The 18,725-nt window shown below is 48.6% G+C and overlaps 1 protein-coding gene across 18 annotated transcripts in view; it reads right to left on the reverse strand.

Annotated features, from left to right (window-relative positions):
- NCAM1 (neural cell adhesion molecule 1) overlaps window positions 1–18,725 on the reverse strand; it is a 297,790-nt gene that overhangs the window by 16,084 nt on the left and 262,981 nt on the right. For 5 of the 18 annotated variants that reach the window (XM_046014764.1, XM_046014762.1, XM_046014766.1 and 2 more), the window contains 3 exons: window positions 13,567–13,569; window positions 5,640–5,764; window positions 1,602–1,782 (listed from right to left, as the gene is read on the reverse strand). In XM_046014764.1, coding sequence (XP_045870720.1) covers window positions 1,602–1,782; window positions 5,640–5,764; window positions 13,567–13,569 — 309 coding nt within the window. The remainder of the gene's footprint in view (window positions 1–1,601; window positions 1,783–5,639; window positions 5,765–13,566; window positions 13,570–18,725) is intronic. The other 13 variants (XM_046014767.1, XM_046014771.1, XM_046014773.1 and 10 more) reach the window with 3 other exon arrangements.

An 18,725-nucleotide genomic window follows, 5' to 3' on the forward strand; every position in this document is an offset into this window, starting at 1 on the left:
CAAGGTCTTCTGTTTCTGTTTCTGACTCACAGGGTCCCCAACTGCTCCGGCCCCACAGGCTGGTGCCAGGGGCAGCACTCAACATGGGAACGCAGCGCAACCCCGCCACCTGCCTATGTTGCCTAGGTCGGGCCACAGGTGCCATCGGATATCTCTCTCGCTGCAAAGGGCTGACTCAAACCTGTCACTCCCCAACTCCTAAGCATCCCATAAAGGCTGAGCAGAGACGGACAGCCTCCAGACTATTGAGTTCAATGAAAAACGGACCAAGAGCACAAAGAAAGAAGGGACACAGGATGCTAGGGCCACCTCTGGACATGGGCTGAGCAGGAGTGAGAACACCTCTTGCAGCCACGCCCAGTGCTTTTACCGCTGCCTGTTGGCACTAAGGGGCCTCCCTGACAATGCGGAGGGTAGGACCGATCAACGTCTGCCTGCCAGCTCCCTGGAGGCCCCCGCATGCCTGTCAGACACACACATTCATGCACACTCAACCGTCGCAAACCACACTGGCCTTACTTTGCCGTCTCCTTAACTCACTGATGCGCACGCAGGCCCTAGGCGGCCACAAGCCTTTCTCTCTTTCTCCCGCTGGGAGGCGCGATTGGGACAACTGAGCAGAGCGCCCAGGCAAGCATCAGAGACAGGACAGGCATGAGGGGGCCACACCAAGGCAGCTGAGAGACTGGGCCATCTTCCTACCATGCTTGAACACGCAGAGAGTTTACGGGGCCCCCTTCCAACAGGCCGCCCTGTATGGTCGGTGTCCCCCTCTCCTGCCTGTGGCTGGCACTTGGCTGATCTGGAGAAGCAGAGTGGTGTTGAAAACTGCCTTCTGCTCTGAAGTCTGGTCAATGCGGAGACTAACCATCAGCAGCGGCATGGGGGCTGGGCCAGCAGGCAGGACTCTCACTTTGTTCCCACACTTGAGTTGGTCCTGGATCCCTAGAGACAGGTCTGTGTCTCCTAGGAGAACGACTCCCGTCACGGTCTCCAGCGGATGCCTATCACAGATGGCGTTTGCCAACATCTCCTTTCTCCACTTGCTCTGTTTCAAGCAATTCAATTTAATCTTTGTGGCAGTGGAGAGGCCCTTGGAAAATGGGATTTTTAACTAACTGGGCACCGTCTCTTCCTTCTCTTGGGGTCCCCACAGAGAAGAGATCTGGACCATGATTGTGCAATAAGCAAGCATCAAAAAGAAAGCGCTTAAAAACAATTAGGGGGTCCTTGTGTGAAATGGCAGAGGGTAGATAAGGTCTCAAAAAAAGATCCTTACTCAACCAGCTGCCAAGGCTTGGCTGAAGCTGGGTTTTTCCCATCTGAGGAGTCCCGCGGACCGACTTAGCCTCAGTCCTCCAGGGCTGAATGACATAGAACCGTCGCCCCAGGATGCTTGGCCAAGCCTTCCCGGGGGTCCAGTACATCTCAACCCACTGCACAGATAGGTACAAAGCACAATGAAGCTTTGCACGGGCGACCAATCATGAGGATGGCTGGCAGCAAGCAAGTTGTCAGGGGCTGTTCAGGCACGTTAGGAGGTGAAGCATTGTGCATTAATTCCAAGCGGGAAACTCACAGAAAAGCAGAGACTGTCATACCTGGGATGGCCGTGGGCTGGGCCGAGGTCCTGAACACAAAGTGAGCCGCCTTGGACTTCCCCTGCTGGTTCTCAGCCACCACGTAGACCTCATACTCCGCATTCCATTCCAGGGACTTGAGCATGACGTGGTCGCTGCCAGACGGGAGCCGGATCTCTGGTTTCCACTCGGAGGAGAGCTTCTGGGAGAAACCGGCAGGAAGGACACAAGACACCAGAACAGTTTAGATGAAAATGCTGGTGAGACCCATTCATGGGAAGAGCTTCAGGGAGTCACTACTATCAGGACAAAATAATACAAATAAAAACCGATGAGAGGACAGGGTGGTCGTTCTTTACCAGCCTGAAAACCCTAAGGACGATGCAGGTCAGGAGGTCAACCTCGCATTTCATAAGCACAGTGGCTGATAGCAGGTGCCATAGGGCAACCCTCCAGTGTCTTGTCCCATTGCCATCAGGGCACCCAGGGACTCAAGAACATTCTGGAAGGCATGGGCACGTGGACGCCCCAGAAGAGCCATGCAACGAATATGCTTCTTGTCCTATTTCAGGATGTTGCTCCCACTCAGCTGTGTGACTCACCTTCCCGACACGGCAACATGGCATGGGTTCATTTTGTTAACAATAAAAGCTACCATTTGTTGAACACCTACTATGTGCCTGGCCCCATGATTTCTAGGCTTTCCACTATTTTCTCATTGTATCCCAGCCCGTGAAGGGTTTTGTTGGGCTGCACGTTTGCTTGGCCAGGGTCACGAGTGGCCCAATTCTAATTTAAAAAACTTAAAAGAAATTCAGTTGTCTACATCTTCTCTTTCTCTCAAAAGCTCCTTTCCTTGGCAAACTCTATAAAAGAGGCAACCAGGATATAAAGCAAATATGTTACACAAAAATACTAGTAACATATAACAATATTTAGCAAATACTGAGCGTTTGAAATAGAAGAGAAGACAGGTAAGGCTGTCAAAATCTCACATAGCTCAGTGTCCTGTCCCCACCAGTTTTTTAAAGGCAGACCTGCCAGGCACAGCCACAGTCGCTCTTCTGGAAAACTGACATCTCTGGGGGCGTCGTCTGGGAGGTGTCTCCGGCCCCGGCCAACCGCTTAGCAGGTATTGTATTACGGGGCGGGGGATAAGGGGTTCCATGTGTTCGGCACATTTCAGGTGCTTTGCTTATATTATAACTGATGTTTACAATAACTTGATAAGCTCTTTTATTCCCACGTTACGGATGGAGAAATGGAGGTTTTTGGAAGACTGGATGACCTATTGGGAAGTGGTAGAGCCGAAATTGGATCCCATGTCTGGCTGGGCCACATCGGCCTAACGGGCCAGAGACCGCCCATCCCACCACACCGTCCACTTCCCATGGGCAGTGCTGGGCCACTGTTCAAACCTGATCCTGTTCCACAGTGAGGAAGCCACAGGGACTTCTCAGGTTGGCCTCACGGATGTCCAGAGGCCTCTCCTCTGATGTCCGCCTCCTGCCTGGCTTTGCAATCAACTGGGGAAGGGCTGAGTGGAATGATAGGTCTGCCTACCAGCTGGGATGTGTGCCTAGCAGGGCTCTGCTGTAGTGACTCTCCATTAAGCCTAACCAGGCAAGGGCTCCCCCATCACTTCAGTGGGGGCTGATCAAAAGAGGAGTAAGTCAGCTTCCTTGAAAAATCCGTTCTGCTTCAGGCAAGTACACTGCTCTCTGGTTCATTATTTCCTAGGTAAGAAGGCCTTACTAGGTAAGGTAAGTCCTTGCTAGGTAAGAAGTCCTGGCAAGAGGCTCTTTCCAGTGCTCAGACACTGCCTCTCGACCTCTAGCAACTGAGTGTGCTGGCAGTGGCCCAGGGTCATTCTAAAACACTAAGACAGTGAGAGGGACTCTCATTTTGGGGGCCTGGAGGTGAAAAGTGGGATGACATCTTAGATGGTGAGCAAACCAGGAAGAAAGAGTTCAGGGCCAAGTTCACTGTGAGCAAGATTAGACCAGCTCAGGGAGGATCTGAGGGGCAGGTGAGAACGACCATGGTGTGGGATGGTAAGGCAGCCTAAGGCAGGGGTGAAGAGCCCAGTGTCTTCAGACAGACCCAGATTCAGACTCTGCTCACCCAGCTGTGAGAGATCACATGGGCCCGTTACTTCCTCGGTAAAGGGCAGATAATCCTAAGGCCAACTTCACAGGGTTCTCATGGGAAGACAATGCACATGATCGCAGTGCCCAACCTGTAATACACACTTTACCAAATGTACTGATTATGAGATACCAGTATATTATTTGCAAAAAGTACCAGGTAATGGCAAAATCAGTTTGTAGAAACGTTCAAGCAGCAGAGAAATCGATCATGGTAGGAGTCTGTCACCACTTCAGTCGTTTTAGAGGTTTCAAAATCGGAAGAAACACTGTTAAAATGTCCATACTGCCTAGAGCCATCAATACTTTGAATAACATCCCAATCGAAATTCTACCAGCATTTTTCAAAGCTAAAATCTGTATGGAACCAGAAGAGATCCCAAACTGCTAGGGAAATGTTGAAAACGAAAAACAAAACTGGGGGCATCACGTTGCCTGATTTCAAGCTTTGCTACAAAGCTGTGATCACCAAGACAGCGTGATACTGGCACAAAAACAGACACCTAGACCAGTGGAACAGAGTAGAGAGCCCAGATATGGACCCTCAACTCTATGGTCAACTAATCTTTGACAAAGCAGGAAAAAATATACAGGGGATAAAAGGCTCTTCAATAAATGGTCCTGGGAAAATTCGACAACTATATGCAAAGGAACGAAACTCGACCATTCTCTTACACCATACACGTGGATAAACTTGAAATGGATGTAAGACCTCAAGATGAGGCAGAAATCTATCAAAATCCTAGAGGAGAACATAGGCAGTAACCTCTTCAACATCAGCCACAGCAACTTCTTTCAAGACACATCTCCAAAGGCAAAGGAAACAAAAGCGAAAATGAACTTTTGGGACTTCATCAAGATCAAAAGCTTCTGCACAGCAAAGGAAACAGCGAAACAAAGAGGCAAACCACGGAATGGGAGAAGATATTTGCAAATGACACTACAGACAAAGGGTTGGTATCCAAGATCTGTAAAGAACTCCTCAAACTCAACACTCAAAAACAGATAATCATATCAAAAAATGGGCAGAAGACATGAACAGACACTTCTCCAAATAAGACATACAAATGGCTATCAGACATATGAAAAAATGCTAATCATCACTAGCCATCAGGGAGATTCAAATTAAAACCACATTGAGATACCACCTGACACCAGTTAGAATGGCCAAAATCAACAAGACAGAAAATAACGTGTGTTGGAGAGGATGTGGAGAAAGGGGAACCCTCTTACACTGTTGGGAATGCAAGTTGGTGCAGCCACTCTGGAAAACAGTGTGGATATTCCTTAAGAAATTAAAAATAGAGTTACCCTATGACCCTGCAATTGCACTACTGAGTATATACCCCAAAGATACAGACGTAGTGAAAAGAAGGGCCATCTGTACCCCAATGTTCATAGCAGCAATGGCACAGTCGCCAAACTGGAAAGAACCAAGATGCCCTTCAATGGACGAATGGATAAGGAAGATGTGGTCCATATACACGATGGAGTATTATGCCTCCATCAGAAAGGATGAATACCCAACTTCTGAATCAACATGGATGGGACTGGAGGATATTATGCTGAGTGAAATAAATCAAGCAGAGAGAATCAACTATCGTATAGTTTCACTTATTTGTGGAGCATAAGGAATAACACGGAGGACACTGGATGAAGGAGAGAACAATGAATCTTGGAACACTGAAAAAAATAAAATTAAAAAAAAAAAAAAATGGTCCCAGTGTAGACATGGCCTGATGGCTGTAGGTCAAGCTTGGGATTTAAAACCCTGAGCAGGGCCCTTGAGCCTTCTGCAAGACACAGAAGGATTCTGCCCCGCCTGGGCTTTGCATGTTGTTGCCCAACAAGGCAGGTGTTAGGGTTGCAGAAGTGGGGGTGAAGATGGGGCAGGGGCCACGGAGCCACTCACCGCTCGGTACTTGACCAGGTAGTGCCTGATGGGGGAGCCGCCGTCATCCTGCTTGATCAGGTTCACCTTAATGGAGTTTCCGTCCTCTCCCATCTGCCCTTCGAGCTTAGGTGCGCTGGGTTCACCTGAAACAGCCAGTTAAGTCATGTGACATTTTCGCCCACAGAGGAAAATCCAATCCATCAGCATGGGGTGTAGTGATGGGGTGGGGCTGGGTTTTTTTTTTTTTAACTCAGAAATTCAAATGGTTAAAAAGCAGTAAATATAGAACTTTGGGTTCCAGTTAGATGTGTCAGACTCAGCCCCAAACTGGGAGTGCTTTTTGGGAATGTACTGGGAGACCCTGCCTGATGGCACAGTCCTTTTACCATTTTGGAAACAGGATTTTTTTTTAATGTCTCTCCCTTGTGCTTGCATTTCCTTTTTGCCTGCTCTAACAACTGCAGATTTAACTTTGACGAGCCTGACACATTTTGAAGAACGGCCTGAAATATAGGAGAATGTGTGTAAGTGTTTAAGGAGAAAACTTAAACCCAGAAAATAATTCTTCAAAACAGCCCGTCTCTTCCCTGGATACATGCTGCAACCTGGGGGTCCAGGGGACCCACATCCCTAGCAGGGGTGGAACAACGCTGCATGCTTGTGACCTGCTTTCCATGAATTAAATTCTATTACTTAGACTCATTTAAAAATGCGACAAGTTTCCAGTTGTGCTTAAATAAAGCCCAAGCTGCCAGGGGCAAGTCTCCTATAAGCATCCTGCATTCAGGGCTCAGCCACCCGAGTGATAATCCTTGGCCCCTTGTTTAAACTGACAATCATTACAGTCTTTTGTTTGTGAGAAGAGAGGAAACAAACGTCTTGGGTTCCTCAAGAGAAAGGAGTCGAGGTCTCTATTTGCAGTACACACTCGGCTTGTGAATCCAAGCTAGAGAAGGAAGACGGGCTCGTACGGGACAAACTATGAGGGCTGGGATGGTCTTCTGTAAGACACTGACTTACGTTAAGACAAGCTACATCATTAGTGGATGCTAGAAGCAAGGAGGTAAGAGGAGGTCTGGTAGGAGTCCCAGTGAAGATTTAATGCACTTGCGATCATGCATTTCCTACGAGGACATAAGTCTATGTCTAGTTCGGGGCCTCTGACAGGAACTGGGGAGAGTCTATCCAGTAATTACCCTCGGGTGGGTTGTCTTGGCTTGTCTGCTGGAGGACAGGATCACAGACATGTGACCGAAAACCCAGAAGGGTCTGTCACTAAGCTTCGGACCTCATCATCCCAAAGTGTACCGTTGCCCATTTGTGACAAGGCCACCGGCAAAGCCTTTCAGCCCGCCCTCCTCATTCAGCTACTTCGGGAACCCCACAACGGCTGCTCACCCTGCCCCTCCCTTTGAGACAAGAAGGAACCAGAGAGGTAGCACTAACGGACAGCCCTTGCTACTCGGCCTGGGCCTGTAGCACACACACCACCCAGAGCTCGTCAGAAATGCAGATTCCGTTTTCACAAGATCCCAGGGCCATCTGTGTGCATACTTGGTCCTGAGGAGCCATGGTGATGGGGACACGTGGGAGTGCGTGTTGGGAGGGTGCCTCATCTTAATGCCTGAGGGAGAAAGGATTCAGGAAAAATTGTGCTTGTGGTTTGTTTTCCTCAATTGGTGGTAAAGAAAAAAGAAAACCAAGAATTAAAAAAGAAAAAAACAAGGTTTTAGGCAAAGACGTGTCCTGTTTTCGTGCTACTCTCTGGCCACTGGCCTCAGCTCTTCAGTGGAGGACATTTAGGAATTTGGTTTAGATAATGTCAAGGGGGCACACTTTTCAAATTCTTTTGGACTAAGTCTCAGAAGTTTTGTAGTGGCTTATATCGTTACAAATATCCAGTGTATGAAGAAACCCAGACCAGGTGGAGGCTACGTCAGAACGGGGCAGGTCTGCGGAGAGTCACCGTGCTGAACAAATGGAATCATGAGGCCCAGTGGAACTTTCCAATCTTAATCTCTGAAGCAGGGTGACCAACTCATCCTGGCTGGCTCGGGCAAGTCCTGCACTCCGGAACAAACCACAGTCCCAGGCACATGGGGATGGTTGGTGGCCCGAACAGGGATGGGCATGAATGATGACGTCCATATTTGGAATTGCGACACTGACTCGGTGGTGGTCTATCTGCCTTAAGAAGGAGGGATTCGTGGCCCTTCCGACACACTCACCGGGCAGGGACCTAGTCCTTCCCCCAAAGCCTTTGCTTTGTGGGGACTATCTACTTAGAAGAGGTGCTCCCTTTCATGTTTGTGGGGGTCCCTGTAAAACTAACTGCTTAGGCCTTTGCCTCACTATCCACAGATGCAGACTAGGGGCCCTGGGCTAGGTTTTCTCCAGGTCCCCCTCTCCCTCTGCCAGCTCTGTGACCTGCAGTCAGTCACTGCCTTAGGATGAACTATCCAAGAACACCTTGGTCATTTTCACAACACTGTAAGAGAGACTCAAAATAAGGATGTCCTGCCAATTTCAGAGCGATGTACCCTCAGATCACTAATTCCACATCTCTAAGGCACACAGTTATCTTTTTTTTTTTTTTAAACAATTTAAAACGTTATCCTCCTAAAAGTCCTGTCTTTGAAAAGAGACCCCCAGCTCTCTTCAAAGACCTCTGAACAAAAATCTGGCCAAGGAAATTCTGTGGAAACCAATAGCCCCAATGAAAGTAGTCAAGTCTTATCTTTGGATGTATCTCAGAAAAAACAGAATCGGAATCACAGAGATATCATTAAAACTCTACCACGCGCTTAGAACACAGTTCTAACACTGACCAAAGCTGGAATGCTGTCTGTCCCTACCGTTTCATTGGAGTGATGGCTACGTCGTTCTGACACATACGTTTCACTTTCTCATAGAATTGAGAGCATATCGTGTAACATTTAGGTGTATCACTTCAAGTGCTTTCACTATGACTTACTCAACAAACGTTTACCGAGTATCTCCCTTCTAGGTACCAGGTAGACTCTTAGACATTGGCTTCTCAAAGGTAAACAAGACAAGGTTTTGTTTGCCAAATGAACTGTCTTATCCATCTTCAAATGTTCACCATCTGTCAGTTCTTCTAAAGATTACAAAGAGGCCAAAGAAACTGCTTCCTGAGCTATCGGCAAGAAGGGGGCTCTAGCCACGCCTGACGAGGGAGGGGCCGATGCTGGAGAAATGGGCCTTGGCATTCGGGAGGCTCACTGCTTTACTAAACACATTAGGAGAGGAAATTATTTAGAGGGTCCCAATGTGCGCTCTGTTCTGAAATGGCTGCTCTGATTGAAATCATTATGGGTAATTTCAGCAAAACCAATATTGTAATTATTTGTAAATGTTGGTTCGCAATTCAGCAGCCATCGGCAGGTTGCTCCAAGAAAACCCCTGGGGTTAATTACACCTTCGGAATTTAGCTTCAGCCGTGAGTCAAATTCACCCCCCCCAAATATCTTATGTAAAGACTAAAAAAACCCCAACAGCACCTTAAAAATAAACCTTGCCGATAACAAATATAAAATATTAGGCAGCCCTGGTATTTGCTCGAAGAATGTAAATCGTGTGGGCCCAAAAACAAGAATATACCACAGAGACAGCATACAGTCAGCAATGTTACAGGCAGGTCCTATAAATTCCCCTTAGAAATTATAATTGAAATGTCTATTTCTGGCCTTGCGGATTGCAGGTTGTCATTTTTGTGCTATTGTGCCCTAAAATCGGAGTCAGCTTCAGGCCCTTTCCCTGGTCAGCACAAGCCTTGAGGTCAGAAATCTTACTGCCTGGTACCTGACTTCCACCACACAAACTATAGCAAGCCCAGGGCATGTGGACAGCGTTGTGAATTGAGAAGGAAAACGATACTCTAGCTCTCACTGAAAACGCCCAAGTACCAAGAATTCTATTTATCTTCTGACTGAAGTGCTCGGGGAGGCCCGACCCACACTCTTTCCTCATCCACTTGGGGACGGCACAGAGTTTTGGGCATCTGAGTGCAAACCAGGGACGGATGTAGGGCTCCCACTGGACTCTCTCCCTTTTTCTATCAAACAGGATTGTCTGGTATCACAAATCCTGTTACTTTTGTGTACCCTAATTCCTGTTCCCTGCCCTGAATTACTTCTTGCAAGCAATTGGAAACCAATTTCAAGCATACGGATGTCTTTTTGTTCCTTGTTTAGAATAGCCCACAGTGTGTGATCTGGCTATTCAAACAGGAAGCCCGTTAGATCTTTCCAACTCAGGAACGTTGGAAATTACGAGAGGTGAGAAGTTTGGCTGGTCCTTGACGGATGGGCAAATTACCTGAGGGAAGCAGTTACTAGCCTAATTGTCCCTCCTGAGACCGAGCTCTCTGCCGAACGGGTGAGTCCAGTGTGCCTTGGAGCCTCCAAGTCGCTGTGATGCCCCCTCTGACGGCCCACCTGGCTACCCTAGGGGTACCGAGGGGGCTTTCTGACAGTCCTAGCGAGGGGCTAACATTGGGATGGGTTTCCGTTTGTCCTAAGCTCTGGGCCCTCAAAACAGGCCTTGGGAATCAAGTGTTCCTTTTCTCCTGAGCTCTTTCCTCTTTGTTGGTAAGAATTTGCTTGTGCTAACACCACCTAACTCTTTGCTATCCTGGTTACAGGTTCCAGGAAACACCGGGGGGGGGGCATGACGAGAGGGTACGGCTCTTACAGAAAGGACGTTTCAGTCTGAGGCCGCGGTCATGGGGGCATCCGGCCTACATGTCCCTTTCGAATTGGGTTCCTCGGGGATTATGCACGTGAGTGTGTAAGCCGGTGGGGGCGGGTGGGGAGACCAGTGGCAGCCTGGGGCATGAATGAAACAGCAACAGATGAACTTTGACAGACTGAACCACAGAGGCACCGAGCCCTTTCTCGTGGGTGTCGTGGAAACACCAACAGATTAATTGATCAATTATCTTTGTTTCATCAACCTAAAAAGAAAATATGACCACGAAGGTGTGGCTTGTGGTTATGAGGCTGATCCAGGCTGAGGAAGTTAGGACCAAAATAACCTCCAACAATTAACTCAGCTCCTGCCTCCCAGGCCGCAAGGGGGGTTGTGCACAACACGATTTTACACACATTAGGTTACTCAGAAAGAAGCATGAGGCCCCTGGGAGGTTTCAGACCTCACACTGCTAAGCCCTAGGGAACTGGGCCCTTTCCAGAGCCCCCGGCCTCTGCACCTGGGATTTGGGCCAATACGCGTCACTGCCTCCCCCTGCAGACCCTTCACGCTAGCTCTCTACCACCAGCGCAGGGAATCCTTCGGAATAAAGGCAATTAGAGCAGAACCCCTGGTGACAAGTCTGGGCCCACCTGCCAGAGACCCGTGGCAGTCCAGACACACAGCTGTAAAAAAACAAAGGAGGGAGTGGAAGGGGTGGTTAGTGATGTTTTCAATCCAAGAAGGAAGAGTGGGTGTTACGGAGTTTAGTTCGTCAGAATCAGCATGTCCTAGTAGGAGAGGCAGTATCAGTAGCTAAAGAAAAGAACATCATTACGAATGGCTGGGGCAGGGGGCGGGGGGCGGGGAACCATGCTCAGACATGCAGCACACGGACAGCGGGTGCAGGGGGCTTCTCAGCGCACACGTGCTGGGGCGGGGAGCGGGAGGAGGCCCATTTCCACAGAGTCCTCGTGGCTGATGGGAGTAACTGGAGGAAGGAGGCCGGGCCGTGACCAGGGGCCAGGATATCAAAAACAAACTTCGGCACGGGAGCACCGTAGCTCGGCACAGCAAGCCCACTCCTGGGAGACTCCCTGCTCACTAGACCTCCCTCGGTTAGGCTCCTCTCACCTTAAAGCCTTACTCATGTCCAGAGAAAGGAGGCGATCCTGTTCTTAACTAAGCTTTACTTCTCTCCCCCATAAACTTTATTTGCTCTGATCTCCCCATTTCCTTCAATTTTATTATGAAAAGCCATTTCCTGCTGCTTTCTGTTCATCTGTGTAAGGAGTCCTCTGCTTGTCCCTTTGCAAATGGCCAGAGAAGTCTGTCCCAGAAGGGAAATGTGCTTTGGTCAGGGAGTAATCATGCTTCCAAATTCCCCTGGCACTTAAGTGATTTTTTTTTTTTTTTTTTAGTACGGGCCACATTTTTACCGACACCCAAGGCCATTGCTAAGGTGCGTTTCTAGGGCAACTGTAGGAAACATCTTCAAACATTTCTTGCTTTGCTTAAAACCTCTGGAAGAGATCTCTCTTTAGAGGTGTGGGTCAGTTTCAACCTTGTTCGTGTGGTGCTTTGGTTCGTCCTGAATGACCGCACTGCACGGAAATGACTACACTTGTTTTTAACAAAGAAACTAACGGGTTTCGACTCCACATCTGCTCCTGCTTCAGATCTCAGGGGAAGATTTTTCCCTAGTACATTGGCCTCGGAGCCATCATCTCAAGTCTTAAAAGAACACGGTTCCTCTCAGGGAAATAATGAAACCACAGCATTTTGGGTGAGACTTGGGAGTTTAGAAAATCATAGGCTCCCAGTATTGTCTGCCCTAAGACTCCCAGATTCGGTGGCCTTTTAAAGGCAGGTCAAAGTTCTTAGCATATCTGATACTCCCCTGTTTTGGGGACACCGTTACTTCATACAGTGTAAACACCAAACACCTTTTTGGAAATGACAGACGGCTCTGACCCAAGACCTCGTCCAGGACTCTGGTTGTAAATGGGACTCAAGAAGAGCACCGTGGCCACGCCCAGAAGGCTGACGTCCCTGGAGGTGGTCAGTGTGCAGGCTCACACACGCGGCGGGCACAAAACGAAAGGACAGAACAGGAACAGAGAACATGCATGCGAGACAGCTGTGGATGGTTTTGTCCGTGTGGATGTCGCCCAGACAGTTCCTCAGAGACGTGAGGCCAAACGGGGACCCCCTCGCATGCACGGGCACACTGGGCGGTTATTCGTGTTAGTCTGGCTTTCATGAGCAACGCAGCCCGTGTGTGTCTCAGGTTGTGATCTGACATATGAGTTTCAGTTAGAAGAGAACAGAATGCAGATGACTCCCAGGGCAGGTTTTGAATGGGTGTTTGATTTTACAGTGGGGAAGCTGTGAGCAGAGGCTTCCTTTTCTCTTTATGGTAAGCGAGAAATGTTTTCACAAGGTTGTGACAGTCACAATATTAACTAATTATTTTGTCACCGCTCTGCACTTAATTAGGCTATAATTTTATTTCCTTTGCTGTAAGGGTCAATCATGTGCTTCTCGATTACAAAGAGATCTCTAGTCATGGTAACTGCCAATTTCTGCTGCGATTTCTTGTCCCCACTGCCCAGGGGGAGGAGGGTCACTCTTAAACAGTGACACATCAACGATCCAAACTGCTTTAATTCCAAATTCTTAAAACTCTCATTTCAGTGAAGTCCTCGATTTGCATGTATTTTATGAAGTGCTCTTATTGGATTTGAGTAAACAGAACCACCGTAATGGATACATTTCTCTCTGTAGCCTTTCAGGGTTGCAAACAGATACATTTCACATTTTCACGGACATGATTCATTTTAGAGCAACTGTGGTTTTCAGGACTACTGGATAAAGTTAAATGACAATGTTGCAAAGGTAATTTGCAAAACTGCTTTCTGGGAAATAATTTTTACGAACTACCAGGTAAAAATTCAAGTTGGCCAACTGTGCCGGGGCAAACGTGGTTTTACTATAGATGGCAGTTTGCAGGGCCGAGTTTCTCGAAGTGAAATGTTAAACCAAAGGCTGTCCCAGTATCAAATCATCATGTCAAGGCTGCAAAGAACGATGAATTCTAGAGGTGAACTGAGAACGAGAGCAAATCTCTCAAATGGCTTCACTCGGGAGATCTGAGACAGGAAGAAGCGAGTGGGCCCTAGGTGCCAGGCTGTGGTCCCAGGTTTAGTTCCCTAATCAGAACAAAGAGTTTTACCTTCTGTTCACCAGCGTGGACGACATCGTCAGCACCATGCAAGCCACATGACAAAGTCACATGATACGCACGCACATGATTGGTTGAAAGGAAAGTGGAGGAGGTCACATGGAAAATACAAAAAAATTAAAAACTGATGTAAACAATGGGCAGGGAGAAAAAATCAACAACAAAATCACAGACTAAATTAAAGGAGAAATCAAATTAAATTAGCAGCATATATAGGAAACATTGGGAGGACAAACTGCCCAGAAATAGAAGGATAATAAATCTATAAGGGCATTTGGTTAACGACACCAATAAGCATTAGATATAGCTGCAACACTGCATATTAATACATCAAGGAGGGTGTACACTTGTTTGGAAATCGGGAGGAGGTTCTGTCAGGACCCAGAGGTCAAAGTTAATCCAGGAGACTGCTGAAGGAAAAGAAAAAAAGCAAATTATTATTCACAGAGTCCAGAAATGTCTCGGCATCCTTAGGAAACAAGGGCGATGAGAGAGAACATGGGTCATGCAGGAAAAGTCCCAAGACTGTGTGCCCTAAAGGAACAAAATATTGCATTATATGGAGGAAAACCATTTCCTGTTTCCTGTGGTGCATGCGGAGAAGGGGGATGGGCTGAATAAGATCTGAGGGACACAGTCCAGAGAAAGCAGTCCTGGCGGTCCTTTCTCACTCCCCTGTTCATCTACCCACATTATCCCGGAGTCTCCAGTGAGATACCCGAACTGAGCCACCTACAAAGGCGGCGGCCAGTGCAGAAGGGAACAGGTTTCCTTCTGATGGCTGAGATGATGGCTTTGTTGACACCCAGCAACGAAACTGAACCCCTGGCCTCATGAGCTAACACTCTGACACTGAACAAGGGCCTGGGCATTTGCTTGGACCATTTGGATACAGTTCTTTCTCCAGACTTGTGGCTGCACCGGTAAGGTACAGATTTGACCTTGACAATGAAAAAAAAAAAAAAGTTTTCTTGTTTGACTTGTTTGACTTGATTCCTTTTTGTCCTATATTGTATTCAGGGTCTAACTTGTTACTGAATGACTTGCCTCGTCAAAAGGCATTTTGGGTTTCCCGCCTTAACGTGCACAGGTCAAGGGGAAGTTCAGGCGGTGGCGGGTTGAAGCTGAGAGAAAAAGGGCAAAGAGGGGAGGCGGAGGTACCTTTCTGTCCAAAACACAGCACTGTTTAGAAATATTGCGGGAGAAATCCTTTAGCCCAGTCACACCTCCCTTGTCACTGCGAGCTGATAGAACCTGTCTGTCCTATTGTTCCACACCACGCAGGCTCTGGAACATTCCAACCAACAGTGCCCTGTGGGAATTATGTGCAACTGATCGGTTTCTCTTTTGGTCTTATCTAGGGTACCTTCATTCATTCATGCATTCATGATTATAAAAGGATCAACACACACACACACACACACAGGCAAAAATAAGAGACATTCTTTTCAGCTCTACTGACTGGGTGATGATCACTGCCTTCTTCTATATGATTATGCTCATGATAAATACAGGCCACTGACCAACTGTGACCATCTTTCCTCATATCTCAGGATCCACTGGGACCTATAATTTTGGTCAGTAGTCAAGTGGTGCCAAAAAAAAAAAAAAAAAAAAAAAAACAAAAAAACTTTCTTCTCTTTTGATGTCACTACTGAGCATCCGATCCATGGACAGAAATGTGTGATGTTTAAAAATTAAACATATGTCAGGGAGGAACACCTCATTCCTCCTTAAGGAAAAATCTGGATTCTAGATGTCTACTGTGGGATGCGTTAATATGATGTGAACTGTGCAAGTGCGTTCTGTAGCCTTCTCCTGCCATGCCTCACGCACACACACCGCCCCAAGCTGGAAGGGACAGGGGCATGGCTGTTTGAAGAAGAAAGGATTAATTGCATTCCTTTCCCAAACGCAGAACAAAACAAAACCAAATCAACCCAAAACCACAAACTCATCCTCTGAGTGAAACCCATGCGAGCACAGTTCATTGTTACCCACTCGGCTCTGCTGACAAAATGAAACCTCAAAAAGCGTCAGGGATTAAAATTCATTGCAGCACACACACACGCAACACCAAGAAAGCAGAGCCTCAGCTATGCTCTGCGGCAGAAAAAGAACCATTTCCTGCAACACGCACAACCAGGAAACTCTCTTCTTCTCTGTTCAATTATGTATCCGAAACCTTGACCCAGGGAGCAGAGCGGGAGCTGTATTTCACACACCGGCTTTCCGCCTTCTCCCACAGACTACTGCTCAATGGACGCCTGTCATTTTTTTTCTGTGCACTTAAAAATATTATAAAACCTAAACCCCCACACGGCTGTGGACACCACTGTACATACATGTACACACACACACGTCAGCGCATGCGGGGGCTCCTGTTGACTTGGGACTTCAGGCCTAACCCACAAGCTCACCTCATTAGAGCATCATAAAAGCCAGCTTGGAACGGGTCACTGTTGCGATGAAGTGTGATATTTTCCACAAGTCCGGCCCTGACTCTACCCTCCGCAGATGAATGCCAGAACTCTGATCTGGGCTCTCAGCACACCGTCTTGGGCGGGCCCGGCTCTGCTTTCAGGGGCCGCCATTTTCCTAGCACTGAGGAGGAGGGCTGCGAGGAGGCCTCTCCCTCCCGGGGCGCTCTGTGCACTCCTCATGCCCCCTTGGCCCTGCTGCGAGGCCCCACAAAGCAGGGCAAGCTGTCCGGAAGGAGCAGCGACTTCCCTCCCTGATGCACCCTCCACCTCTCTGCAAGCAGCGTCCCTCTGCTCCTTCCCTCGTCCTCAGTCTTGGCTACTTGTGCGTGCGTGCAGGCACTCTGGAGAGGGGACAGACAACAAAAGCTGGGAGGAGATGCTTTTCTTTTGTCTCCTTACTGTTTCTCTAACCCTATTCTGTTTTTTCCACATGAAGGGAAATTTGGAAAATTCTCTTCATGCAGAATATTCTTCAAATAATCATTTCAGCCCTTCTGGGGGCGCTGGGTCTATTCTGGCCACGTAGGCAGCATGCTTAGGAAACCACACCAGGAAAGAGCCTCATGCATTCACAATGGTTACTTTCAATACAAGGGACAACGACGGGCAGCACTGCGACCCGAAGTCAGCTCCGCGACAAGCAGCAATCTGGCCAAGGGCCACCACAACTCTGTACTCACTAGCCGGTTCTGCGGTTGTGAGGGCAGGAAGAGGCCAGGTTGCTATGGAAACACGAAAGGCAGACAGGGCACGGAAAGGTGAAGGAGAGAATGGAGATATAAATTACAGTCATAAGTAAATACAGGAACGTGTTTATACAGGGGTGTGTATGTGTGCGTACATATATATAGAAATAGATATACACAGATATAAAGAAAAAAGAGATAGCGAAGGGAATACTCTCTCACCGCCTCTTCCCCTGATTTAGCAATAGAAGCATGGATATTTTAAGAAAATTATCAGAGATGTTGCTGACAAGTTCCTCTCGGTCGGCAGGAAATAACATAGCCCTCATTTACTCTTACCACAGCTTCCAGCTACTACGTGCTGGGCGCTGTGTTTTGTGTTTGTCATACCGAGTCTTTCATTTCCACAGATACCTACAAGAGAGGTAGAATCTGCCCTTCACTGGAGAGGTGACTCTGTGGCCACGGAGCTGGACACAGGAGTGGACATGGGATTTGAACCCCCGGCTACCTCCGGTTCCCAAGCCTGGATGCTTGCTGCTAGAGCCACGGCCTGGAAAGCGCCACGTGGGCATGGTGGGCCTGTTGCTAAAGCCAGACAGACGCGATAGGGGCTCCTGGGCTCAGGGCTGGAGTCCCCTCCCAAGGCTGTGGGCCTGGCAGGCGGTGCCACCCTGTGGCCCCCTGAGCGCCTGCTGGCCTCGTGTAGCTGCTGCCTCCCTTTGCTCCCCTCCCCCTCCAAGAGCTGGGTTCCAAACTCCACACCGTGGCAGACACAGTGCTCTCTCCTGAGTCCCCAGGGGAACAGAAGGACGGGGCGGCCAAATGAAACAGGACGGTAAAGGAGAGAAGCTCAGTGAGCAATGACAAGGCCGGAGACTGACCAGGTGACGTCACTGCCAGGCTTAGCGGTCCTGCCTCAGGCTGGGCAGACGCAGCTTGATACGTGCTGGAATGTTCTCTTACAGGGTTGGGTAGTGGGGAGGAGGGCGATTACTCATCCTATTTTATGGACGAGAACGACAAGGCTCACTTGGGAAGGGTTAATAATTTGCGGAGGCGCCTACCGCCAGGCACATCTGTAAGCAGACTCTGTTTATTTTCCTGCAAATATTTACGAGACAAGTATGCGTTTATGGAGAAAGCAAGAGCTACAGGCCTCACTATCTAATTTCGATGTCTGAATCCAACTGTGCCAATTAAAATGAAGGGTGAAAACACAACACCCCAAAGCATTTCTTATGACCCTGCAGAAGAGATATTTTTCTTGGCAAATTCCTTCAGTTTCTCCAAATGTCAGCACGGGTCCAGCCCACGGAGACTCCCGAGGACAGGGCCGGGCTGGGCCGCGCCAGCCCCGGGAAGCCCAACTGCGGGATTTTCTGTCCAGAGCCATGCCTGTCACTTGCCTCCTCCTTGGGGGGAGCGAGGCCTCCCATGAATCTGGGAGGCCCCATGCCTATTTCTCTTCTCATTTGCTTCTCTAAAACCCAGCCCTGCTTTCTGCCAACACGGTTGAATTATCACCTGGTGAAGGTGGTAACATTACGCGGACCCACCGCGGCTGGTGGAAAGCAACCTGCGGAGAGACGGATGAAGAAAATGATACTCACTATCTGGAGGAGACAATGGAACAGGGGTGGAAGAGCTAGCGGGAGCCACTGAGGAAAGAAAAAGGAAAGTGAAAAAAAAAAAAGGGAAAAAAGCTCATTGAAGCACACAGACACTGAATGAAAAAATAGAAGAGCCGCCGCGGGGGTGTCAGCGGCCGGAGCTGAAGCGGGGAGAGTGGGGAGGAAGAATGCCGTGCGTGAGGGCAGGGGGCTCGCAGACCCACAGGGAGCTGGGTTCTCTGGCTTCAAGCAGGGGGCCGGTGTGCCTGCCAAGCCCCGAGTTCAGGTCAGGGACTGGGCCGGGAGCAGCTGCAGAGACCTCCAACCCCGCCTGAAACAAACAGCCAACTGGGCAGGACCAGCCACCT

The sequence above is a fragment of the Meles meles genome, chromosome 8 (assembly GCF_922984935.1).
Source record: "Meles meles chromosome 8, mMelMel3.1 paternal haplotype, whole genome shotgun sequence".
NCBI classification, from domain to species: domain Eukaryota; kingdom Metazoa; phylum Chordata; class Mammalia; order Carnivora; family Mustelidae; genus Meles; species Meles meles.